Source organism: Mesocricetus auratus, unplaced genomic scaffold (genome assembly GCF_017639785.1).
Source record: "Mesocricetus auratus isolate SY011 unplaced genomic scaffold, BCM_Maur_2.0 Super-Scaffold_100027, whole genome shotgun sequence".
In the NCBI taxonomy this organism is placed as follows: Eukaryota; Metazoa; Chordata; class Mammalia; order Rodentia; family Cricetidae; genus Mesocricetus; species Mesocricetus auratus.
In genome coordinates, this window is record NW_024429208.1 from 3,446,436 (window position 1) to 3,472,758 (window position 26,323).

Below are 26,323 nucleotides of genomic sequence, written 5' to 3' on the forward strand. Positions count from 1 at the left end.
TAGAAACAAAGACATCACAGTCCTGGTGACGCAGTCTCTTCCGTAGGGAGGACCCAACGTGGCTGGCCAGGAGCGTCTCCCGGGAAGCCAATGATGCCCGTTCCCTACAACCTGTTAAAGTGAATCTACTTTCTGTCCCCCACCTCTCATAATTAGATTTGTTCATTTTAAGTATGTGAGTACTATGCATGTATGTATGTATGTATAAATGTATCTACGTGTACCATATATGCATGCCTGGTAACCGAGAAGGTCAGAAGAGGGCAACAGGTCCCCACACCAGAGTTACGGACAGCTGATGTTTATAGGACTGTCATCCAAACCGGGCAACCTCCATCATGGGGAGTTCTGCTGGGCGCGTTGACTCTTTACCTTCTGTCACAGGAGGAAAGGATGGGAAGGATGGGGGGACCCTCTCTAGTATCCAGCCGCCCTTCTCAATTAGAGGTGTGCAATCTCTACGCTAATTTCCTGTGGTCTTGGGGAAAGGCTGAGGGGAGGGGGACTCCACCTTGGCCATTGGTTCTCAACCTTCCTGACGCTGCGACCCTTTAATACAGTTTCTCGCCGGGTGTTGGTGGCGCACGCCTTTAATCCCAGCACTCGGGAGGCAGAGGCAGGCGGATCTCTGTGAGTTCAAGGCCAGCCTGGTCTACAGAGCGAGTTCTAGGACAGCCTCCAAAACAATACAGAGAAACCCTGTCTCGAAAAACCAAAAAAAAAAACAAAAACAAAAACCAAAAAACAGTTCCTCATGTTGCGATGACAGCCCTCCCCCGTCGTAAAATTATTTTCATTGCTACCTCATAGCTGTAATTTTGCTTCTGTTATGAGTTGTGATGTAAATGTCAGATATGCAGGAGCCCTGACACGCAGCCCCCACGGGTTGAGAGCCTCTGATCTAGTAACAAGGGAAGCCGTCAACCCCGCTGCGTACAGTCCTTTTGCGGCTGCTCTAAGATCACCCAGGCTCATTGGCTCCCCCGGGTGAACCTAGGTGAGCTGGCACGTCCTTTGCTGTGGGGCCTCAGGAGGAGGGGCAGAGCCATCACGTGGGCTCTGCAAGAGCAACTCTTAACTGTTGAGCCATCTCTCCAGGCCTGCACTGACTGCCTTTTTTCTTTTCTTTCTTTCTTTGAGATGGGGTCTCACTGTGTAGTCCTGGCTGGTCTAGAACTCACTTTGTAGACCAGGCTGGTTTTGAACTCAATGAGATCTCTCTGACTTTCAAATGCTGGGATTAGGGATATATAGCATCGTGTCCAGCATGTATTGATATTTCTGAGGCAGAGTCTTTACTTCATAGCCCTGGCTGGCCTGGAACTCACAGTTTTCCTTGTCTTGGCCTCAAGAATGCTGGGGTTGGTGTGTGCCACACAGCTTTCCTAGACTCTTGCCTTTCCCCTCTTAAGACAACGCCTCCGCCGCCGGAGGCCTCGGCTGGTCTAGAACTTCCTCTGTAACTGGAGAACTTCTGGCCCTGCTGCCTCTACCCACTGTGCCGAGATTACACCATGCCTGACTGACACTGCAGGGGCTGGAACCCAGGGCTTCACGCCCGCTAGGCAAGCGCTCTGTCCATTGAGCCATATCCCCAGGCCTATTCCTAGGCTCTGGATTGGGCCACAGCGTGCTTCCTTCTTGAAGGTAAGCCTGGTATCTGCAGAGAGTCCAAGACTGGGGGAGGGAGAGACATTCGGGAGGGGTTGAGGGTCCAGCCCGTTGGGCTGGGTTCTGCAGACCCCGTTCTGTGGGCGGGAGGGAGCTGCTGGAGAACTTCTGGGCTCAGGGCCATGGACTGAACTAGCAGGAGTCCATCTGGTTTTTCTTTGAAGAGGTTTTTTTGGGGGGCTGGGATCCCAGATGGTTAGCACACCCTACCACTCATCTGCACTGCCTACCATGCCTAATGCTTCTAGGAATTCTGGGACCCGAGTCTGTCTCTTAGACATGGGATGAGGAGGGGGGCTCCTAACCTACATGTTTTCCGGAGACAGGGAGGCGCGTCCTCTGCCTGGCTCAGAGACAGTGACCGAGTTGTGGTGACATCTTCCTGAGTCTCGAGTCTGGAGTGGTCACCAGAGCCAGTGTTCAACCCATGGCTTCTCATCCTCATCACTCAGGGAAGGAGAGAACGGAGGGGGCTTGACCAGGAACCGAAGAGGAGCAGAGGCCCCACACATAGTAGGCGTCTTAGCCTGAGGCACAGAGGCCCCTCACATAGTAGGCGTCTTAAACTGAGGCACAGAGGCCCCTCACATAGTAGGTGTCTTAATCATTCGTTCATCTATTCTGTGAAGAGAATCCACAACCAAGGCAACTCTCATGAAAGAGAAAGCATCCACTGAGGGCTGGCTCACGGTTTCAGAGGGTTGGCCAGTTCATTGCCATCATTGGTGGGGAGCGTGGCGGCCGGCATGGTGCTAACGGCTACATCCTGATCCACAGATGGGTGGGTGGGGAGACAGACAGACAGACAGACAGGGCCTGTCTTGGGCTTTAGAAACTTCCTCCAACAAGGCCACACCTCCTAGTCCCCCTAATCCTATCAAAAAGTTCAACCCCCTGGTGACCATCCAAATAGCTTCTGAGCTACTGGTTTTTGTCTTTTGTTTTGCTAGTCAGGGTTTCTCTCTTTGTAGCCCAGGCTGCCCTAGAACTAGCTCTGTAGACCACTTGGATCTATGTGTCTCCTGAGTGCTGGGACTAAAGGCGTGTGCCAGCACTGTCCTATGGGGCCACCCCCCCCCCCATACAGAATTTTTCTGTGAAGTGAAACTCTATCTGCTCTGGAAGTTGCTCTGTAGACCAGGCTGGCCTCGAACTCACAGAGATGCTCCTGCCTCTGCCTCCCGAGGGCTGGGGTTAAAGGTGTGTGACCCTACCACCCAGCTGTGGGACCGTTCTTATTCAAACCACCACAGTAGGACTTCAACAAGTGGTTCTGGAATGAAAGTATGTTTTCCCTGTGGAACCCAGGGAAGCAGAGAGACAAGAGGAACTGTCCTGTTCTGGGGCGGGGGGGGGGACTGGTTCTCACCAAGATGTTGTCGCCTGGGAACCCGGAAGCCCTGGGTATCCCAGATGCTGTGGTATTGGGTCTTAGCTTGGACTCCAGTTCCCAGAAACCCGTTGTGTGTCTGGGCTGTTCGGCGCTTTTATGGCCTGTGGGCATCTCTTTTTGGAAGAGTCCACTAGATAAGATTCAAACTATAGCTTACAACTTATTTGATCATGTGCCATATGGTTTTTTGACAACTTGACACGGCCAGGGTCATCTGGGAATAGGACCCTCAGTTGAGAAAATGCCTCCATCAGATTGGCCTTTGGGGCATTTTCTTGATTAGCGATTGATGTGGGAGGGCCCAGACGCCTGTGGGTGGCGCTACCTTGGGCAGGTGGGCCTGGGTTGTTTAAGAAAACAGCCGAGCAAGCCGGTAGACAGTTTCCCTCAAGGCCTCTGCTTCAGTCCCTGCTGAGGTTCCGGCCCTGGCTTCTCATGAGGATGACTGGAACCAGGACGCCAAACAAACCCTTTTCTCCCCAAGCTGCTTCTTGATAACGGTGTTTATCACAGCACTGGGAAGCAAAACCTGCGTTTGGGAATGTAACTTGGTTGCCTAGTATGCTTGACACCCTGGCTTCCATTCCCATCAAGGCATCCTGGACCTGGTGAATCATACAGGAAGACCAGAGCTGCTGGAGGCCAGCCTTGCCACATGAGACCTTGATCTCTCTCTCTCTCTCTCTCTCTCTCTCTCTCTCTCTCTCTCTCTCTCTCTCTCTCTCTCTCTCTGTGTGTGTGTGTGTGTGAAAATGTTGTTTCAGATATTTTCATGTCCGAGTGTAAAGGCATGGAGTCTAGGTCGGATGTAAAATTGACTGTTGGCAGGAGTGAACGGGACTCACAAGTCCTGGACGTGGTGTCCTACTCAAGTTCTTGGGGTCTTTATGTACTTTATTAGTTTACATATACGGGTGTTTTGCTTGCATGTGTGTCCTGGTGCCTGCTGAGACCAGAAGAGGGTGTCAGATCCCCCGGAACTGGAGTGGTTGTCGTGGGAACCAAGCCTTCATCCTCTGAAGATCAGTGCTCTTCACGGCGGAGCCGGCTCTCCAGGCCGTTTTTATTTTTATTATTATTCTTTTGAGTCAAGAGTCTCATGTGGCCCAGGTGGGCCTCGAACTTACTGTGTGACCGTGAACTCCTGGTCCTCCTGCCTCTACTTCCCCCTTAAAAGCCTGGATGACCGCTGTCATCAGCTCTAAGGGTCTCCTAAGAACCTCAAGGGCTTAACAGCTCTCGGATTCTCTGTCAGGTCAGCAGCTGCTCACGGCTGGCGGCTGTCTCCACCCCTCCCTGGTCTCTTCCTGCTTCTGTCTCGAGTCCCCTCCTTCTTTTCTCCCAGGGACAAACGCCCCCACTCCCGCCCCTCAGGAAATACGGGGGTGGGGTGGGGGGAGGGAGGGAGCAAACGTGACCGAAGGGGGGTGGCAGGGTCACCCTTATCTCAGGAGTTCAGACGAAAGACGCAGAAGCAAACGCCCAGCCTCAGCGGTGCAGAACAGAAAGTAGGAGACTGAGCATGAGTCTCAGGGCTGAATTTTGTGAGCATGAGTCCGGAGCGCTGCCCCAGCCGTCCGGCTGCAGGAACTTGTTTCTGTGGGTGCTTGGGGGGCACTATGAACTAGAGCAGTTAATGTTCTCTCCCTCCCACTATTATTTATTTCAAAGAAAAGACAGAAAGAGCCAAGAGAAAATGTAGCCAATTCCTCCTGGAGAGGGAGCGGCTGAACTGATTCGGAAGTTGGATCTCTTTGTGCACAGGAATGCGGGGAGACAGAAACAGAGAGGGAGAGAGAAGAAAAAAAGCCCTCAACAACAACAAAAATAAAACCCACCCCATTGCTTCATTTCCCCTCCAAGTCCAAGCACTTTCTATTGTGCAATGAAAAGGCTTTTCATGTAGAGAGAAATGAATCCTGATTTGCAACGCTAAGGGTTTGAGCGTGCGTCCAGGCTCTAGACGGTTCTCAGCTGGGCGCGGTTGCCGCAGGGTGACCATGGCCAAGTTCCCGCGTGGGCCACAGGACAGGATCTGAGGATCTCCAAGGGTGAAGAGCCTCTAAGTGCAGCGTGGTGCGGGTGGACAGCCGTCTAGGGGGCACGCTAGATCCCGGGGTCCTCCGGTGGCGTGCCGGGCGCTTTTGGGGCTCCAGGCGCGCGCGTGCGCGCGCTGTCGGGGAGGCAGAGCCCCTGGGGCGGGTGCACGTGGGAGCCACAGCGGGGGCGGGCCGGGGTGTGGCCTCCCCGCCTCCCGGGCGGGATTTGCATGTGTGTGGCTGCCTCAGACTTCCTGCTCCTTCGCAGCTGCAGGTACGCGCGGGCCGGGCCGGGCTGGAGGGCTGCGGACGCGCAGAGACGCGGTCACCTCCTCACCCGGACCCGGGCCGCACCGCGCCTCCTCGCGCTCCGGTGGCCGCCAGCCTGCCCCGGCCGCCCCGATCGTCCGTGTCGCCGGGCTGCGAGGTGGCATTGCGCCCCTCTCCGCCCAGCGCGCTACAGTCCTCTGCGCCGAGCCTGGCAGCTCGCTCGTGGCCAACCTTGCCGCCTCGAGCCCCGGAGGGCCGAAGCCATGAACGAAATGTCCAGCTTTCTTCACATCGGGGACATAGTGTCCCTGTACGCCGAGGGCTCAGTCAACGGCTTCATCAGTACTTTGGGGTGAGTGAGCCCAGGGCAAAGAGGGGGGCGTCGGGGCTGCCGTACCAGCTGTGTGTCTCCTGATGCCCAGTCCCCTGCCCCTCGATAGCGGGCTTGGGCGCCCCAGTCTCCAGAAGCCAGGGGGACACTGGCCTCCCTCTCTTAGAGAAAGGAAGTGCGCTGTTCGCTCAGGTAGTGGTAGGCGCCCTGGGGACTTAGCAGGAGGCGCCTGGGCCCACTAAGTCTGTCCCTTCTGGCACACTTGCTTTTCTTCCCTCGCAGCCGGCCGGGGGCTTTGAACTTCCCCTGCAGTGGTCCTTGGGAGGTGCAGGTGGCAGGTGTCTGGGGCCTGAGTTGGAGAGGGCCTGGGCGTGCTTGGCTGGGACTGGGGGTGGGGCGCTAGGGTTGGCTCAGACTGGAGCCTGGCGCTCACCTCCGTCGCCCCATCCTGAATCGGGTGTTGATGGCTAGCCCCTTCTCTCCGTGTGCCCCAACCCCGCTTTAGTGGAAGTGCTTTCTTTACCCTCCAGGCAACCCAGGTCTTGGCCAGCTGGCCCCCTTTCCCCCCTTCTCCCGGTCAATTTCCTGTGCAGCAACTCTGGCGCCCCTGGTCCCAGGTTCTCCAGAGCGCTTTGCAAACATTAATTAATTCTGGCTGCCACCCCCCAGGGTCTGGGCTGGATAAGCAGGGAATCGATTCCATCCCAGGCTGGTGCCAGGCCTGTGAGCTGGGAGGGGGAGAGACCAGTGCCTTGCTGCTGGAGGCGTGGGAGTGCAGGCCAGGGGCTAGTCCTTTTGCTACCATTTTCAGTGCTCAGGGTGTGTGTGTGTGTGTGGGGCATCTGTGCTCTGTGACCTCATCTTACCCAGCAACACCCAGCTGCTCAGAGGGTGACTCCTGTGGGGTCTTTCGAAGTGCGTGGCGGGGGCATCGTTAGTCTGAGGCTAGCCCTACACCGGTCCGACGTTAGCCCTACACCGGTCTGGCAGGTGGGAAGTTCCTGGCTCGCTGGGTTTCTCCACTTGGTTGGAATTCAGTGTGCTGTAGGGAGGAGAAGCCCCGGGAGCCTCTCTGCGGAGATGGGAGTTCCAGCATTCCTCCCCTCTCCCAGAGTCCTTCAGGCTCTCCTATACACCTCCTGGTCAGGTGTGCATCCCTACACACACCTCCCCGTCAGATCGCTCTTCTGAAGTTACAGAGAGGAGGGGTGGGGCCACATCTGGGCCAGCACCTTTGCCAGCCCAGCACAGAGCAGTGCCAGGGAGATCCGCAGTCAGCACTTCACTTTCTGCTGTGTGAGTGTGAGTGTGTCTGTGTGTGTGTGTGAGTGTGTGTCTGTGTGTGAGTGTATGTGTGTGAGTGTGTTTCTCTGTGTGAGTGTGTGTCTGTGTGTGTGAGTGTGTGTCTGTGTGTGTGAGTGTGTCTGTGAGTGTGTGTCTGTGTGTGTTTCTCTGTGTGAGTGTGTGTCTGTGTATGTGAGTGTGTGTCTGTGTGTGTGAGTGTGTCTGTGTGTGTGAGTGTTTCTCTGTGTGAGTGTGTGTCTGTGTGTGTGAGTGTGTCTGTGTGTGAGTGTGTGTCTGTGTGAGTGTGTGTGTGTCTGTGTGAGTGTGTGTCTGTGTGAGTGTGTCTGTGTGTGTGAGTGTGCGTCTGTGTGAATGTGTGTGCTTCTGTGTGAGTGTGTGTCTGTGTGAGTGTGTGTTTCTGTGTGTGAGTGTGTCTGTGTGTGTGTCTGTGTGTGAGTGTATGTGTGTGTTGTGTGAGTGTGTGTGTCTCTGTCTCTGTGTGTGTGAGTCTCTGTGTGTGTGTGGTGAAGCTGGAGGTGGCTCCCCCTTCTCCCCAAGCTCTGCAGCATTTTGGAAAAACAACCACTCCTTTTGTTGGTGTGCCTGGTTCAGCACTGAGCACTGGGTAGATGTCCTTTAAGCCCCTTGGGGGTTGACAGAGCCAAGAGAAGGGTCTCAGTTCCCTTTCCCATCCTTAGGCAGTCTCCCTCCTTGGGGACCCCTCTGCATGCCGTTTCTCTCTGAGGTTATTTTATGCGTATGCATGTGTGTGTCTGTGTGCCATGTGGGTGCTTGGTGGCTGTGGAGGCCAGAAGGGGGCATCGGATCCCCTGGGACAAGATGGGTGTGGGTCATCTTGTGGGTGGTGGGGTTGAACCTCTCCTCTGGCAGAGAGGCCCTGCTCTTAAGCACGGAGCCACACCTTCAGCGCAGTCTTCAACATGTTCAGCCTTCTGCTCCCCCTCTCCGAGCGTTTTCTTCCTCTCAGACCTTCCTTCGCGCCCCGGGAACTGCTACTTTAGTCCACCCGGATCTCAGGGTGGGTCTCAGGGACATCTGAGAGCCCTGGACCCCAGGGTGCCCCTTCCAATGCAGTTTCCCCCCAAAGATGGACACTGCCTTCCCAGCCTATCCCAGTGTGCAGGCCCAAGCCTAATGGGCGGTCCCCTCCCCTCTCCAGAAGCTCAGGTGCATTTCCTGGAACCACCCCCTGGTCTCGTTACCTTTGCTCCTGTGTAACTCCTGCCTGCTTGAGTAAATCTGTCCCACCCTCTGAGACCTAGCCCAAGGTGGCCTCTTTTGTAAGAGCTGAGACCTCACCTTCCAGGGCAGAATTAACTGTTTTTTTCTGTGACGTTTCAAACAGCTCTCTGGTGGGAATCAAGCTCCCTGTAGGCCCAGCTAATGCTCACAGGGTAGGCACTGGCAGGGCTGGTGAGTCAGCTGTGCCACCGTGGAGGCTTCACTGCGCCGGGGACTTGTGAGGAAGGAAGCTGGCTTACAGCTGACGAGAAACCAGTGCCGGTGCTGTAAGTCACCGTACCCAGAGTGGACTCTCCAGCCCCGAGCTGCAGCAGCCCTTAGCTCTGTAGTCCTGTGGAATGGGGTCTGCAGTCCCAGCACTTGGGAAGTGGTAGCAGGGGGATTATGAATTGAAACAGCCTCTGCTGTGTAAGGAACTGAAGGCTAGCCCCGGCTACAAAGAGCCTGTCTTCAGGAAAGCAAAATCAAAGCAGACAAACAAAAAAGGTTGGACTTGGTAGATAGACTCTTAAGAGACTGCGTGTTCAGTCTGACTGAACCAGACTCTCCCCGCTTTTGTTTCCTCTTCTGGAGTGCAGGAAGTTGGACCTTGGTCTCAGGCATGCCGACTGTGCATCAGGTCTCAGACATGCTAACTGTGCATGCTGATGTCAGACATGCCGGCTGCATGCTGGTGTCAGACATGCTAACTGTGCATGCTGATGTCAGACATGCCAGCTGCATGCTGGTCTCAGGCATGCTACCTGTGCATGCTGGTCTCAGACATGCCAACTGTGCATGCTGGTCTCAGACATGCCACCTGTGCATGCTGGTCTCAGACATGCCAACTGTGCATGCTGGTCTCAGACATGCTAACTGTGACATGCTGACTGCATGCTGGTGTCAGACATGCTAACTGTGCATGCTGGTCTCAGACATGCTAACTGTGCATGCTGGTCTCAGACATGCTGACTGCATGCTGGTGTCAGACATGCTAACTGTGCATGCTGGTCTCAGACATGCTAACTGTGCATGCTGGTCTCAGACATGCTGACTGCATGCTGATTTCAGGCATGACGACTGCATCTGGTCTCAGGCATGCTAACGGCATGCTGGACACATTTGTCAGGCAGGTCCCAGTGCTCTGTCCCTGAGCTGAACCTCAGTCTCTCACTGCATTTTAAACACATCCCCAGGGCTGGAAGCACTCAAGAGGCTCTCTGTCTTACTCAGAGTCTGCCTCCATCCATGTCTGGTCCTTCAGCCTTTCCTGAGGCTGTTGGTACCCAGGGTCTTGAACCCTGGGGCTGGTGTGATGGGCTCCTGGGCCTCTCTTAGTGCCCAGTGTTGGGCATTCAGTTGGAGTCTGTTAATGAGTTTGTTGAAGACAGGCAGCCTTAGTGGCTGGACCAGCTGGGAAGGTGGGAGGGAGAGCCGGCTGAGGTGCGGCAGCCTGGCTTTGGGGCCTGAGCACTGACACAGTCAGTTAAAACCTCTGCGATAATTAGAGGTCCCATGAAGATTGTACATTAACCGGGTTGGGAGAGTTTGGGGAGTGGATCCTGGAGGTGGTTGAGACTTGGGGAAGCAGGTCCACACCTGTTCCTGGCAGGGAAGCGTGGCCAGAGCTGCAAATCAAGGAGGAGAGGGGGGTTGATGCGGTCCCAGGCCAGCGGCTACAGAAAGTCAGGCCGTGAGAATCACAGGCCTGTCTGGTCCTCCGGAGACCTTCTAGTGCCCGCAGGGTGGCTGGAGGGCCCCAGGGATTGAGTTGGGGGTGCAGGTGAACAAAATCTTGACGAGGCCTTTGTCAGGGAACCTCTGCTGTCTGTGAGAGGCCTGTGATCACTTTTGGGGGTGTCTCAGCGCCTCTAGACTTGGGTCACCCTATGGCAGGGTAGTCAGCACATGGGGTTGAGCTCCCCAGATGGCCCAGCCACTAAGGCTGCCTGAATTCAACAAACTCATTTCACAGACTCCAACTGAATGCCAAACAAACACCGGGCTTTGAGAGAGGCCCAGCCCAGGACAAGCTGGCCGATCCCTGCTCCATCAGTGACCGGGCGTTCCTGCGACTCTGCCTTCTCAGAGTGCTGGAGTTAACGTGCTCATGAGCTGCCGGGCATGGGTGCCGGGAGCCGAGCTTGGGCATCTGTATTCTTAACCGCTGAGCCATCTCTGCAGCCCCACCCGGCACATTCCCTAAGGTGCTCTAGCGAGTGTGGTGGATGGACAGGGTTTAAAGAAAACCTAGCTCCCAGCTGGACACGGTGGCACAGGCCGGTCACCCCAGCTGCTCAGGGAATGGAGACAGGAGAGTTACAAGGTCAAGAGTGAAGGGGGCCGGGGTGTAGCTTGGTGGGGGAATGCTTGCTGAGTGTGCACGGTGCTCCCAGCACTGCAGTGCATGCGTGCGTGTGCACACGCGTGTGTGCATGTGTGCGTGTGTATGCGTGTGTATGCGTGTGTGTGTGTGTGTGTGTGTGTCCCAGTTGCACGGCAGATACTGGGCTGCGAGTAATGCTGACGCTGTTAAGGACTTCCGGGATTATTATTATTATTATTTACTTACATTTATTATTATTTCGAAGCCCTTTCTGGGCCGCATCACTGAGGAGGGCAGCACAAACCAGAACCATCCCTCCCCCCCAGACTAGACCCTCTGGCCATTTGAGACAGCCTTGCTATGTAGCCCTGGCTGACTTTAAAATTGCTGCCATCGGTCACCAGCTTCTTGCCTGGACCCCCCCACATGTCGGGGTCACAGGTGTGGCTCCATCCTTCCTGGTTCCCCGCGTGTGTACCTGGGGCCCTAAATGGGCTGTGAGGAAGCCTGTCCGCCTGGCCTGCCTGCCCCTTGACTCAGCACTGTCTCTTGGCTCCCACTGGGCTTGATGAAGTCATTCAGCAAACTTTCATTAAGGTACCTACTGTGTGTCAGGCGCCGTTTCCGGACTTAGCTCTCCCTGTAGCATCCTGTCCAGCATTGAGCTGACGATAACTCCCTGGGGCCCTTTTAGCCTTAAGGGAGACCTTGTAATTCCTGGGGGAAGGATGCTTCCTCCCAAGCTGCCTGCACTCCCCAGGAGCGGTTCAGACCTGGAGGGAGGTACAAAACTTTGTTCTTTAGCCCAAGGCAGTGGTTCAAGCCTCAGCTAGTCCCACGCCTGCAAACTTAGGTTTTGAAAAGCAAAAAAACATAAACCCTTGTGTTCTGTGGACGTGTCTGCCCACTCCCAAGCTTACACACTGCTGTGGCGGCAGAGCATCCCAGGTAGGAGGGGGCGCTGTGACTCGTGAGAGCATCCCTGGTACCAACCATCCTCTCTGCCTGTGAATCTTCACAGTTTTTTTTTTTGCCTCGGGCACCCTGGAGCTCACATGTCTGGACGCCCGTTCAGCTGTCTGGACGGGCATCAAAGGGAAGGCCTACGGTTGCCTCTCGGCTCCCAGCCTCATGCAGCACTTTTGTCTGGTGCTGGAGGCAGGACCGTGCCACAGAGGGTCTGACCCACTTCACGTCACATGCTTATGACTGTTGCATGGCTGGTTGGGAGTGAAACAGCCTCCGCCCTCTGGGTTGGGCGTGGTAGAGATCCCATGCAGCAGCAGCACATGGGCGTGATGTCCCCGTGGGGTGAAGTAAACGGCGTGGTGTAGGGGTGTGTGGGAGACAGGATCAGCCACCCCCCCGTCCTCCCCCCGCTTCTGCCTCACGACTCTAGGGTCTCAGGCTGAGGCCAGCAACTTGGCCCTGAAGAATCCCGCTGTAGTCAGTCGCCCACATTGCCCTGCCCTACATTCCTGACCCTGTGTCCCCTCCCTGGCTCAGCCCTTGTAGGTGGCAGCTTGGGGGTGGGGGTGGGGGAGACACACACCAGCTTTCTGCTTTCAGCTTGGGGGCAGGTCCCTGGGTTTCGATAATCTTGTACACACAGCTGGAATCTGTGTGGATGTCCATATCCAGCCCTGCCCTCCAGACTGGGGCCCCCTCCCTGGGGCTGCGGGGTGGGTGGGGAGGGGTGCAGGCCTGAGGGAGGGAGAAGCATCTCTGCTGCTTCATCTGGGGGGGAGTGTGAGCTCTGAGGTCCCTGAGCCAGCAGGCTGCCCAGCCCAGGGCCTGGCTGCCTCCCAGCTGTCAAGAGCCTGGGGTCAGGTAGCAGGGGTGCTAATCAGGACTCCGCAGGGCCCTCTCGGGAGGGGGTTGGGGCTGGCGGGGGCAGATGTGAGGTTGGCTGTTGCCCCCTGACCCTGTGGTGGAGGGTGCTGGTTGGTTGACCTCATTGCTGGGGCTTGTCCTTGAGGTGACAGCAGGGACCTGCTGCAAGGCGGATCCCGTTTTGCAAGGTCTTTAGCTGGCAGGTGAGCAGACCCAGAGGAACACAAATCTCAGCCCCCGCACAGGTGCTCATTTGTTTAGCACATCCTCTCCTCGTCCCCCCTTGGGCCAGCTGGCCATCTCCCTTCCTCTAGCTTTTGGGACAACCGACACTTGGTGACATGTCGTCGGGAAAAGGAAAATCAGATAGGTCTCAGGATGATGACAGTGACTGCAAGGCTGTGGTCACACATCTGTCAGTCACTTACAGGGTCTGCTGTCCCTTGGACCCCTCACTAGCAGCTGAGGACACCCACATTTCAGGGAAAGATACCTATGGAACTGGGGGGTCGTGGCTCAGCTGGTAGAGCGCTTATGTAGCTTTTGAAACCCTGAGTCCCATCCCCAGCACCCTGTAAAATAGGGTGTGGCGACACACACCTGTAATCCTAGCAGGCAGGGGGACCATGAGTTCTAGGTCAGGCTTAGCTGCCTGGGTTTGCTACGCGAGACCAAAACCCTTCACTCGGGAGGCAGAAGCAGGTGGATTTCCGTGAGTTCCAGGCCAGTCAGGGCTACGTGCTGAGGCCGTGTCTCAAAGGAAAGACACGGGATCCCAGCAGCATCCGTATTCTCAGCCCGCAGCCCAGCTGCTTAGTGTGCCTTGAGCCTCTGCTTCGATTCAGGGTCCTGCGTGGTCAGGGTTTGATCCTTAATGCCTCCCACCTATGTTGTCTCCCAGCCACTGCTGTAATTTAAGAAAAGCAGCATGCGCAAGAGAAGGATGCCATGAGACGTTCAAGCAGAGGGTTTTGTTTTTTAAATTAGGGAAAGGGATCTTAAAAAAATGGGAGGGGGAGACCAGCCTCCGGAGACAGGAACTGCAGGAGAGAGGAAAGGGGGGAGGAGAGGGAAGAGGGAAGAGGAGGGAGAGAGAGAGAGAGAGAGAGAGAGAGAGAGAGAGAGAGAGAGAGAGAGAGAGAGAAGGATGGGAGGTGGGCGGGGCCTTTTAAAAGGGAACAGAGTGACTGTGCACGGGCGGTGCTCTTAGTGGCCGCAGCTGAGGGCGTGTCCTGTCAGGACCCCAAGGACAGCCCAGTACGGATGCCCGAATACTAACAACCATGATGTCAAGTCCCCAGCATCTGACTTTGGGGCTCCATGTCACTGGGTCAGTTTCCCAGAGAGCACTGAGGAGGCCTGGAGGGGGTGTGCTGGGCCTCACGTTCTGCCCTTCTGAGGCGCCTCAGCCTCGGCTACTCCGCAATCAAGGCAAGTGGGCATTGCTCCCGAGTGATGGGTTGCAGGCCAGGAGGGTAGGGGCTGAGGGGAGGGCAGCAGAGCCCCTCCTGCCCTGTGGTCCCTTCTTTCTTCTTGGTTTTCCTTCTGGTGCCCCTACAGATGTGTCCTCCCGTGCACACAACAGCTCACCTGATGCTCAGCCAGAAACCCAGGCCCGTGAGCGGAGGAGCCCTCAGAGCTGCAACCCTGGCGGGATCATTACTTCTAGGCCAGGTTCAGCCATCTTTGCACCCGCCCTAGGGACACTCACTGAGTGCAGGGCTTATTGTCCCCTCTTGTCCCCAGCTCCCTGAGGCCTTGGACTGTGCTGCTGTTGAATTCTGTATGTCCCGTATACCACCTGGGCCCTTGCATGCCACAGCGTGGCTCCCTGGTGCAGACGGGCTTAGGTAAAGGGATGCTGTGTGTGTGTGTGTGTGTGTGTGTGTGTGTGTGTGTGTGTGAGAGAGAGAGAGAGAGAGAGAGAGAGAGAGAGACAGACAGACAGACAGACACAGACAGAGAGACAGAGACAGAGAGACAGAGACAGAGAGGCAGAGAGACAGAGACAGAGAGGCAGAGAGACAGAGACAGAGAGGCAGAGAGAGAGAGGCAGAGAGAGCACCACAGCCTGAGACCCCAGCCTGAGGCTGGATTCCTTTTCCAGCATCCAGATCCTATCAGCAGGTGCACCTCTGGGTGTCTGGAGAGGGCTCCTCGCATCACTGCAGCCCATCCGGATGGTCTCAGAGTGCTTGCTGTTGGAAGTGACCTTCTCCTGGGCCCCTGTCTGAGGAGGGGAAGCCATTGCCCTTGGCTGGAGGTCGACACCTGGGCAGGGAACTGCCACTGATTGTCCCTCGAGGCTATCGTCCCTCGCGGCTATGGCTGTCTCCCTCCCCGGGTCCGGGTTCCTCTGTCCCGTGCTGTGTTTGTTGGAGGCTGAGCTGGTTGGTGTAGGCTCCCCGAGAGGCACTGCCCTTCCTCCTCCTTATCTAATCTCCAGCCGGCTCCGGCCCACCCAGCTGTCTTTCCCATGCCTTCCACCTGCATCTCAAAGTCCACTCAGTGCCAAATGGGCCGCACAGGGCCTGGGATGAAGTCTTCCTCTCTTAAACAAAGGTCTTGGGGTCCATTTCAGGGGGAAGCGAGTTCCTCCCTTAGGGTCCTGGATGGCTCTGCTCACGGGCCTCCTGCTGGGACCCCCCCACCCCTCCATCATGTTCGTGTAGTGTAGGCCCGCGGTGTCCCCGTGGACGGAAGGCTAGCAGCAGGGCCTGACTTTAGGGCTTCTGTGTGGCTGGGCCTGGTGGGCAGGTGTAGACATGGACATCCTGTCCTCTGGACACTTGGCAGGGTGGGCATGAGGGTAGATCACACGCTGCACATCATGGCTCTGTGTGTGTGTGCGTGTGTGTGCGTGTGCATGCGTGTGCATATGTGTGTGCGTGTGCATGCATGTGCATATGTGTGTGTGTGCATGTGTGCGTGAGTCATCATCCATCTCATCAGCTCTGAGGCCCAGGTGGCTCCTGCCTGGTCACCCCCAGATTGTGCAAAGAATGCAGTAAAAATTGGATGTAAAAAATGATGTCAGTTACGGAGCTCAGCACATCAGAGGGTGGACTTTCTGACGTGACCTTAGCTGGGGCGCCGTCAGCCGCTAGGTGAGCGTGGTGTCTGGTGGGAGTGAGGGGGTCCAGCCCAGCCCCTGGAGGGGGCGGGATCGGGAGAGGCTCTTCTGACGGTAAGACCGGGGCGGAGGGCTAGGACCTCAGACAGAAGGACCTTGGCGGAGGGCAAGATGGAGAGGACTTGGCGTCGGTGCTGGGTGTGCGCCTGTGGCTGGGCCATTGTGGTACCCACAGCTGCCCCCCAGGCGGGGGAGGGGTACTACCTTAGAGAGGCAGTACCGCTGGGTGGGGAGCCGGGGTGGGTGTCCACCCACCCCGGGCACCTAGCCCAGGCCCCGTGTTCTGGCTGTAGCTGCTGAGGCAGGCTGGGGCGGGGCCGTGCTCACCTCCCTTGGTGATGGTGGGTGGCTGGACGTGGGGAGTTTCGCTTGCAGCTGGGTGGGGTGCGTGGAACCAAGGCCCAGCAGGAAATCTGGGGGCGCTTTCTCAGCTGCTACCAAAACCTACCTGTCTGGTGCCTTCAGGCCGTCCTCTGCTCCCCAGTTTCCCGGAAGCCATCTGATGAGGGCTTTCCGGATTATCTGTTAGTGGCTTCACCCCCTCCTACCTGGTCAGGCAGTACTGGCTTGGGTTGCTTCGGTTGTAACTCTCTCTAGAGGAGAAGCAGCGCTTGCAGAGGTGTTGGGTTCTCTGGGTCCTGTAGATACCATTTCAACACAAAGGGTAGGGTTAAAGTGGAGAGACGGTTAGAGTGTGCCCTGGGCTGCAGAGGTGGCTCAGTGGTTAAGAACATTAGCTGCTCTTGCAGAGGTCCTGAGTTCAATTCCCCCTCTCCCTTGCCATAAGGCCTTGTGTACTGGCCAAGAGTGGGCAGTGGGACTGCCCCTATAGTCCCCCCTGATTGTGACTTCCACATTTCCTGAAGGCTCTAGAACCCTTGGCAAGGGCTTGTGAAGGCCCTGGTCAGTGTCTCTCCCCTCCCGGCCACAGTGTCTCTTATCCCCTCCCTTCTGGCTTTTCGAGAGCCCGCCAGCTGGCCTGATTCATGACATCTTACGGGAAATTCTACGCATTACTCAAGGCCTCAGCAGCTCCCAGGCCGCTGCACACCTGGTCTGGTGTGCTCTGACCTTCCCCGTCCTAAATCCAGACAGAGCCCACCACTGTGGTACCACCGTCCGGCACCACTGCGAATCCTTCGCCCCTATTCTTCTCAGAGTGTGGCTTGTCTTCTCAATGAGGCCTTAACTCCCCAGGGCAGGGACCCTGACTTTCCGGGCTCATGTTCTCTCCATAGCTGGCAGAACGAATTATTTCACCTGCTCAGTATGCGTTCTATGCTGCCTGCTCTGCAGGTCTGGACACTGGGGATGCAGAGGGCACAGCCCCCACCCTGTCCTCATGGGGTCTGCGGAGGGCACAGCCCCCACCCCTGTCCTCATGGGGTCTGCGGAGGGCACAGCCCCCACCCCCGTCCTCATGGGATCTGTGTACCACTCATGGCGGTGGGAGCCAGGCGGGAACCAGAACAGGGGGAGGTGAGGGAGGGAGCAGACCATGAAGCAGAGCACTGCTTACATCTCTTATGTATTTATGGGGTAGCTCCCCATCCTGTAACTCCATAGTACACCACGTAGCCCAGGCTGGCCTTGAGCTTGCTGCGTGGCCAGGGATGACTTTGAACTCCTGGTCCTCCTGCCTCTGCTTCCCAAGAAGTGGAACTTCGGGCATGTGCCACCAGGCCCGGCCACAGTGCACGGTTTTGAGAGGGAGTGGGGGGGGGCAGGTCCTGTGAGATGGGGTTGGGGAGTACCGTCTTCGTGGGGACAGGTCCTGTGAGATGGGGTTGGGGAGTACCGTCTTCGTGGGGACAGGGCCTGTGAGATGGGGTTGGGGAGTACCGTCTTCGTGGGGACAGGTCCTGTGAGATGGGGTTGGGGAGTACCGTCTTCGTGGGGACAGGTCCTGTGAGGTGGGGTTGGGGAGTACCGTCTTCGTGGGGACAGGTCCTGTGAGGTGGGGTTGGGGAGTACCGTCTTCGTGGGGACAGATCCTGTGAGATGGGGTTGGGGAGTACCGTCTTCGTGGGGACAGGTCCTGTGAGGTGGGGTTGGGGAGTACCGTCTTCGTGGGGACAGGGCCTGTGAGGTGGGGTTGGGGAGTACCGTCTTCGTGGGGACAGGTCCTGTGAGGTGGGGTTGGGGAGTACCGTCTTCGTGGGGACAGGGCCTGTGAGGTGGGGTTGGGGAGTACCGTCTTCGTGGGGACAGGGCCTGTGAGGTGGGGTTGGGGAGTACCGTCTTCGTGGGGACAGGGCCTGTGAGATGGGGTTGGGGAGTACCGTCTTCGTGGGGACAGGTCCTGTGAGATGGGGTTGGGGAGTACCGTCTTCGTGGGGACAGGTCCTGTGAGGTGGGGTTGGGGAGTACCGTCTTCGTGGGGACAGGTCCTGTGAGGTGGGGTTGGGGAGTACCGTCTTCGTGGGGACAGGGCCTGTGAGGTGGGGTTGGGGAGTACCGTCTTTGTGGGGACAGGTCCTGTGAGGTGGGGTTGGGGAGTACCGTCTTCGTGGGGACAGGGCCTGTGAGGTGGGGTTGGGGAGTACCGTCTTTGTGGGGACAGGTCCTGTGAGGTGGGGTTGGGGAGTACCGTCTTCGTGGGGACAGGGCCTGTGAGGTGGGGTTGGGGAGTACCGTCTTCGTGGGGACAGGGCCTGTGAGGTGGGGTTGGGGAGTACCGTCTTCGTGGGGACAGGGCCTGTGAGGTGGGATTTGCAGGAAGCTATGGTGTCCAGAAGCAAAGGGTAACAGGAGAGGAAAAGGCCAGGGCCAAGGTCCCTGTGAGCCCGAGGAGCCTGTGGGAGGCCGTGGGGCTGAACGGGAGAGGGCCTGTGGAGGTCGGGGCACAGCCTGAGGAAGCGGGTTCTCCTACTACCCGTGTTTGTTCTGTGGATCCAACTCACGGCGTCAGGCGTGGTGGCAGACGCCGCCCCCCACTGAGCCATCCTGCCCCCTCTGTGGGTACTCACGAGGCTGCTGATTCTGGAGGATCTGAACCCGAGGGCTGAACTGATGTGAGGTAACCTTTCTGCTCAGTCTGCGGTGCCGAGGAGGGGGTCCAGGGCCTTCGTTTTCTGCAGGGAGCAGGCTGGTGGGGGAGGAGGCCGGGGAGGAGGCAGTAAGGTTCAGTTGAGAGGGGAAGGGCCTGGACTGGGATGGCGCCAGAGGTGATGAGAAAAGCCTGGGTTCTTCGTCTGTCCGGGATTCACTCACTCTGTGGTAGAGGGTGGCCTGATACCCATCCTTCTGCGTCCACCTGCAGGGCTGGGGTTGCAGACATTTTATTCTGTGCTGCGGTTGGACCCAGGCACGATGGGCTAGCAGGAACTCTACCAGCTGCGCCGCCACCCCCAGTCTTACCCCCCACCTTTGAGACAGAGTCTCTTCATGTAACGTGGGCTAGCCTTGACCCAGGCTAGCCTTGATCCTGCTATATAGCTGCAGCTGTTGGAAGAGGGGCTGAGGGCTGGTCTGAACTTTTGCCCAAAGTGCTTGCAAGGGCGGCGTTGGCGTTGGCGCTGGCGTTGGCGTTGACTGAGAGGGGACGCCATGAGGACCGCATGGTGCTGACATTCCGCCTGGTGCTTTTGCTTCTGAGGAGAGCAGCTGTGTTGAGAAGAGGGTGTCCATGGGACCTGAGTGTGGGAACTACCAGGGAACTCACCAGTCGCCCTTCTGGGGCTGCGAGTGTGTCCGGCTGACTTGCAGCAGCTCAGGTGGGGAGGGAGAGAGAGCTGGAGGCTGGGGGGCTGAGCAGGCTGTGGCCCCCTTCCCTGCCTGGCACTGTTGAGGTCCTCCATAGCTAGTCCTGGGCAGCCTGGCTTCCAAGGCCAGCTCTGTGATCTTTTTTTAAATTTTTTAAAGATTTATTTACTTATTACATATACAGTGTTCTGCCTACATGCCAGAAGAGGACACCGGGATTGAATTGTAGATGGTTGTGGGCCACCATGTGGTTGCTGGGAATTGAACTCAGGACCCCTGGGAGAGCAGTCAGTGCTCTTAACCTCTGAGCCATCTCTCCAGCCCCAGCTCTGTGATCTTAACCTTTCCATGCTCTGGCTCCCCACTTGCAAAATGGAAATGATAGTGTGTGCGGTTAAATAGTGCATGCAAACATCGGGCAGCTCCCCAGCTCCCCAGATCACCAGCTCCCCAGATCACCAGCTCCCCAGCTCCCCAGATCACCAGCTCCCCAGATCACCAGTTCCCCAGATCACCAGCTCCCCAGATCACCAGATCACCAGCTCCCCAGATCACCAGCTCCCCAGCTCCCCAGCTCCCCAGATCACCAGTTCCCCAGATCACCAGCTCCCCAGATCACCAGCTCCCCAGCTCCCCAGCTCCCCAGCTCCCCAGCTCCCCAGCTCCCCAGCTCCCCAGCTCCCCAGCTCCCCAGCGGGGTGGCCGACGGTTCAGTCTAACCCCCACACCATCTGTATGGAGTTAGTGCCAGACGGCACAGGCTGAGGGCCCTGCCTCCCGCTCTCGACGCCAGTCACCAGTCTGGTGGGCCCCTGGATTTTCTGAATGACGCATGTGAATTAGGAGACCCCGTAACGTGCCGTCATGTTTGGTGACCTGCTACCGTGGCTCGCGGAACTCAGCAGAACTCAGCCAGTAAAGGTGCTCACCCCACATGGACACAGTGAGTTAATAAATGTAATGGGGGGGAAGTCTTTTAATCCATAATTACTGATTTAAGGGTCTGGTGAGCTAGCTCAGTCAGGAAGTGAGCCTGCACGGTGGATGGAGAGAACTCACTCCCAGAAGCTGAAAAGTCTGTCTCTGACCTGCACATGTGTTCTGCACATGCACACACATGCCAACAGACAAAACACACATGCCAACAGACAAAACACAGCTGCAGGGTTAGCGAGATAAGCTCAGAAGGTCACGGTCCCTGCTACCAAGCCCGATGATCTGAGTTCGATCCTTGGAACCCACGAGGTAGAAAGAGAGAAACAGCTTCGGCAAGTTATCCTCTGGTCCTGCACGCCTACGACATGCCAGGGCTATGCGGAGACCCTGGGTCAGAAAGCAAAATGAGGGTGTAGTTGAAATCCGCCACCGGGAGAGCCGTGTAAGGCCTGGGTGGGGTGAAGAGCTGCGTCTGTGCATTCCTGGGCCACGCTAGCCTCCCGCCGCCACTGGCGGACACTTTGGTGTTGGCCTTTCATGCGTGATTGATGACATCACTGACTGACATCCCTGTTCTCCCTACCCCTCCTCCACCAGGGACGGATGAGGGGGCCAGGGCTGCAGTTTCTTTCTCTAACCACGAGACAGTTTCCCACACTCATCCTCGGGGCTCTCCAAAGGTCACCTCATTAACGTAAATCCAGGTGAAACCTTCCTGCCGTTTCTGGAGCTTTGGTAAAGACTTGGGACAGAGACCCCATACGACAATAAGGATTATCACAATTTGCCCCACTCACGACGGCGTTAGGGTTCCGGGGCTCTTGCCAGAAGCGGGGATGAGGCTCCTGTATTGGTTTTTCATGTCGTTAGGGACAGGACAGCATTGTGCAGATCCCACGTGGAGCCCAAGGGGCACTGGCCAGGACTCTTGGTGGAGTTGCAAGTGTTGAGCAGGGACGTAGCTGGGGCTAAGGGAATGGGAGAGATGCCCACGGGGCGGGACTGGGAAGCCTTTGCTTTGTAGAGAAGATGGGGGTTGGAGAATGTAGATGCGCCGATTAGTTTTTGTCAACTTGACGGAGAGGCCGCCTCCATCAGACTGACCCGTAAGCAAGTCTGTGTGGCATTCTCTTGATCAGTGATTGATCTTGGAAGGTCCAGTCCACTGTGGGCGGTGTCACCCCTGGACAGGTAGACCTGGATTGTATGAAAAGAAAACTAAATGAGCTACGAAAAAGGCCAGTAAGAAGCATCCCTGCAAGGTTCCTCCGCTGAATTCCTTCAGTGATGGGTGGTGATGGGGAAGTGTGAGACAAATAAACCCTTTCCTTTCCAAATCGTCCATGACCATCTCTTTCCTGGTGTCTATCACGGCAACAGAAAGCCAACTAGGGCATCAGGGCTGCTAGCTTATGGTGTGTGGCTTGGGGCAGAACGGCGTTTTGAAGGCATCGCCAGTGTGGTGACCCCCTTTGGAGAGATGAGAGTGTCTGGAGATGCTGGGATCACGTGGAGGCTTTGCAAGGAAACCGAGGCCACTGGGAGAATGTGTGGGGGTCAAATCCTAAGACCTTGCCAGCCAACCCAGTGAGTGCATGAGTGGGGTGGGCTTTGATGCTCGCTTTGTGACGTCGGCAAGCCATCTGATGTTTGGGTGCAGTTTCTTCTTGGGAGAATGGAGCCAGTGACCAGCTCTTTGCTGGGAAGTTGGTGGAAATTCAGGAATGGTTGCCACGTGGTGCTGAGACAGCTTGACGATCGTCCGTGACGTCTCTTTCCGGGAGAATGGGATGGAGAACTTGAGCCATAGATGGATGGAGGGGTGGGTAGGTGGCTGGATTAGGGTATAGGTGGGTGGGTAGATGGGTAGGTGAGTAGGTGCGTGGGTGATGGAGAGGTGGTCGGTGGGTGTCTGGATGAGTAGGAATATGGGTAAATGGGGAGTAGGGTGGGTATGTGCATGCTTGGATGCGTGGATGGCTGGGCAGGTGCACGGATGGATGATGGATTGATTGATGCCTGGGTAAATGAGTGCATGGATGGATGGATGCCCCACCAGAGATGCAGGGTTAAAGTCCCTGCCATGGCTCTAAGGAGGAATTTCAGACCCTAGCTTAGGTCCTGGCTGAGACTGGGAAGCATGAGGTTTGTCTGTCTGTCTGTCTGTCTGTTGTCTCTCACTCTTTCTGACTCTCTAGCTCTCTCTCCCATGCTCTAACTGACCCTCCTCGGCTCCCATCTCCCACTGCCTTTGACTCTGGGCCCTTCTCCTTGTCCTTCCTGCCCAGGCGGCGGGGTCTCGGGAGTTTCCTCTGCACTGAGGGTCCAGATGCAAGCTGAGGGGTGGGTTCTGGGGTCTCAGAGACCTCGCCTTTAGCACCAGGAAAGAGAGTGACCCATGGCGGGTTCCAGAGATGGAAGAAATTCCCGGGGTCGTCTCTGGTGGCTCCCAGAGTTCCCCGCTCCTCCTTCTAACCCGGCTGCTCTGTTCCCTAGGCTGGTGGATGACCGCTGTGTGGTGGAGCCTGCAGCTGGGGACCTGGACAACCCCCCCAAGAAGTTCCGAGGTAAGGCCTCCGCACCAGCTGTGCACGTCTCTCCCGGCCGTGGGGTCCCCGACCTGGGTCTGGGTCTGTCACCCCCAGTCTGCCCAAGACCACCTTCTTCCGTCTGTGTCGACCCCGGCGGGCACTGTATCGTCTTGGCATGGCACATTTCTGCTTTTCCTTCCACGGCCACGCCCCCTTCCCTGGCACGCCCACTTCTGGCCAGGGGCCCATTCTCCCCTGAATTCCTGGCCGCTCACAGAGCTTTCTTTGTCTGGGAAAGACAATTGCTCAGGCCTCGTGAGGCCCAAGGGAGAACCCTTCCCTGTGCCTCAGTCTCCCCATGTGTGAGGCGAGGGGACCTTCCAACTCTGCTTACCCACTTGCCTCTGGCTGTGTGTGTGTCTCCTGCTGGGTGGAACCCCACGGCCCAAGCGTGGCTGTGTCCTGTGACCTAGTCGAGTGCTCTCCCCTGAGGGGCCTCCGGTCCTCCATGGTGGTGACCTCCATAGCCCGGCAGCAGCAGGGTGGGATGAAGGGGCAGCCTGGCTGTTCTTGGGCCAAGCAGGGGGTTGCCTACGAGGGTTGAGGCTGACGTCCGCCAGACAGACGGAGCCTGGGCGTGGCGGGAGCAGGCAGGAACATGCCAGCATGATGCCACCAGGTCTGCGGTGTGGTTGCTCTTCTGGGAGAGGCTAGAGGGAGACGTCGTCAGTCTAAATGCCGGGCAGCGGTGGGGCTGAGGCAGCCAGATGGCGTCCTTGGGCCGCTTGCTGCTGGGGTGGGGTGTGGCCCTGCCTATCTGCTGGGGGTGTGGTGGAAGTGGTGAGGGTTTTGGACCTGCAGAGGGCCTTGGACCGGTGCTCGCCATCCACGCTTCCTTCATGGACTTCTGAGTCGGGGATGTGTCCAAGGGGGAAGGCATAGGTCAAGGCGTGCCTCAGCAGCTGTGTGGGAATGGCCCCTGGTCCCCAGACCCTCCGTACCACCATCTGCCTTCCTCCGCCCCGTGTCTGGCTCTGCGGTCACTCACCGTTCAAAGTCACTGTGGAGCCAAGAGGGCTCCGAACCCAATGCTTCCCCCTCCCCAGTGCCGGGGTTCCTGCCGCCACCGTGTGTGTGTGTGTGTGTGTGTGTGTGTGTGTGTGTGAATGTGTGTGAGAGAGAGTGAATGTGCGTGTGTGTGTGTGAGTGTGTGTGAATGTGTGTGTGTGAGAGAGACAGAGCGAGAGTGCGTGCGTGTGTGTGTGCGGGTGCCTGCTGGTTGCAGTGCACATGTGTAGGTCTGAGGACATCTTTTAGTGAGTCCTCCTGTCCTGGTGGGTTTGTTTGTCTATCTTTTGTGCCCCTTACCAGAACAGTGGCCGCGCTGAGGGGATTTCAGTCCGACTTTGTGTGTCTGGCTTTATTGGGAGCCTCTGCCTCCTAGTGGGGGGAAGGGGGGCAAATAGGGAGAGGAAGGTGGGGGGCAGAGAAAAGTGAGGGTCCCCTGGGGCCTCTGGCTGCTGCCAGGACAGGGAAGGGACTGTGTGGACAGAGGTGTGTGCAGGCAGGTGACAGGGAGGCGGGTGTGGTAGGGGAAGGTGTGCCCTTGGCTTCCAGTGCACAGTTTGGGGCCAATTTCTGACAACAAAAAGCCACTTAGCAGAACAAACACCCTTTGACTTGCTCCGTCTCCTCCTCTGTGGCTGGGGTACAGGGACCCCTGGAGGTCCTCTTGGCATCAGCCTGTACAGTGGCAGAGGGTCCCAGATTCCACCCATCCCTTTCTGGGCGTTTTGGGATGCAAGAGTCCCTTCCAGGCTCCCCGTGGTCCTGCTGAGGCCCGGATGATGCTGGTCTTGGACAGGATCTGTTCTCTGCGGCTCCTGGTTGGGAGGTGCAAGTTGGAACATTAGAACCTGGGACGGGACCCAGGACTGGAACCCCTTCAGACTGAAGCTCGGGCAAGTGCCTCATACCCGAGGCCTGCCTGCCTTCTCTTGGTTCCCTGGCTCCCTTCCCTCAGCACCTTGGCCCTCCCACTGCAGGGTGTGGGGCCGCGGCAGGCATCTGGAAGTTGTCAGGTCGCCATCAGACCTTGTTCTGGGATCCCCGGGGCATTCTGCCCTCCCATGGTGGGGTGAGCCCAGCCATTGCTGAGGACTCTTCTTGCCCAAAGCTCACTGTCCCGTGCCTTTCAGTCCCTACCCCATGTACCTCCTGGACCAGCAAAGCCCCGAGGACCCTCAGCAGTCTGATTAGGCTCCTCGTGTGTGGTTTCAGTTCCATCACCCCAACAGCAGAGGGCGCACTCTTGTGAGCGGTTCCATCACCCCAAGCCTCAGCTTGCTCGGGGAATTCTTTCCAGACCTGGCAAGGCCCTGGGAGGCCCAGGCTGCTGGTGCTGGGGGTGCGGGGCGGCGTTGGGGTGTTGGGGCCTCACACTGGCCCAGCCCCCCGATGGCTGGCTCTTCTTTGCTATGGGTGTTGATGCTGTGGGCTGGGCTACCGGGGTATGCTCCCTTCCTCTCCTGTGAGGCCAGGAGACACCATGTGAGAGGACTCGGGCAGCCTTGCTTCAGGGGAAGCTCAGGAAGTTCCCAGTGCACACCTCCAGGCCCAGACACCTGGACCTAGTGTGTTGAGGTCACCGCGTTGCTCAGACTGGTGTGGGGGAGGGGCAGGTCTTTTGCTTACGTAGCTGGACGCCTCCCCCCAGCTCTTCCTGAGCACTGCCAAGACCTTTTGGAGCCGGTGGGGGAGCCGGTGGGGGAGCCGGTGGGTAGCACCAGTGGTAGAGCGCCTGCCTAGAATGCAGGGGGCAGGGGTTCAATCTCCCAGTATCACCAAACAAACAAGAACAGATTCAGAGCCAGGTGAAGTGACCCATGTCTGTAATTCAGAACTCAGGAGGCTAAGACCAGTGGGCCATGGGTCCCACACACACCGTAAACCGTAGCACTCTGAAGACAGAGGCAGGTGGATCTTTGATTTCCTTGTACAAATAGCAAATTCTGGGTCAGCCCAACTACATAGTGAGACCCTCTCTCAAAACGACGAAACAAAACAAAATGGAGAAGGATCAAGGAAGACACCAGAAATTAGCCTCTGGCTACCACATGGCTGAGCTCACACGCGTGTAAACACACACACACCACATGCACGCACGCACACGCACGCACACAGGTGCTCTAGGGCTAGAGCAGGAACACACAGGGCGGTTTGACCTGTGCTAACGGTAGCCTCTGTGCAGATCCATTGTCCTGTCCTACTGTCCTGGGAGATTCACCCCTGCTGCACATGGCTTGAGGGTGTAGACTAATTGCTGTGGGGCATTCCACTGCAAACCCACTGACTGGCCACCCTGTTAGTGACCTCGGTTCCCATACACGTCTCCTTGGCTCACCTGCAAGGGTTTCTCTAATAAGTTCCCACGAGGGGGTTTTCGGCGTGGGAAGAACACTCCTCTGTCCCGAGAAATGACTCTGCAGCCTTTTACTGAGGTGGCCACCTCCGTTCCCCGTGGACTTGTGCACGGAAGAGGAGTTCTGGGTCAGTTCTCTGGGCTCTTGTTTTGAGACAAGGTCTCTCTCACGCAGGTCCAGACCTTGCAGTCTTGCAGCTTCTGCCTC

At 57.3% G+C, this 26,323-nt stretch overlaps 1 protein-coding gene across 2 annotated transcripts in view; it reads left to right on the plus strand.

Annotated features, from left to right (window-relative positions):
* Window positions 1-5,344: 5,344 nt before the first annotated feature.
* Window positions 5,345-26,323, plus strand: part of Itpr3 (inositol 1,4,5-trisphosphate receptor type 3) — a 63,904-nt gene continuing 42,925 nt past the window's right edge. For both annotated transcript variants that reach the window (XM_040732024.1, XM_040732025.1), the window contains exons 1-2: window positions 5,345-5,725; window positions 22,660-22,730. In XM_040732024.1, the coding sequence (XP_040587958.1) occupies window positions 5,637-5,725; window positions 22,660-22,730 (160 nt within the window). In that variant the 5' untranslated portion in view covers window positions 5,345-5,636. The remainder of the gene's footprint in view (window positions 5,726-22,659; window positions 22,731-26,323) is intronic.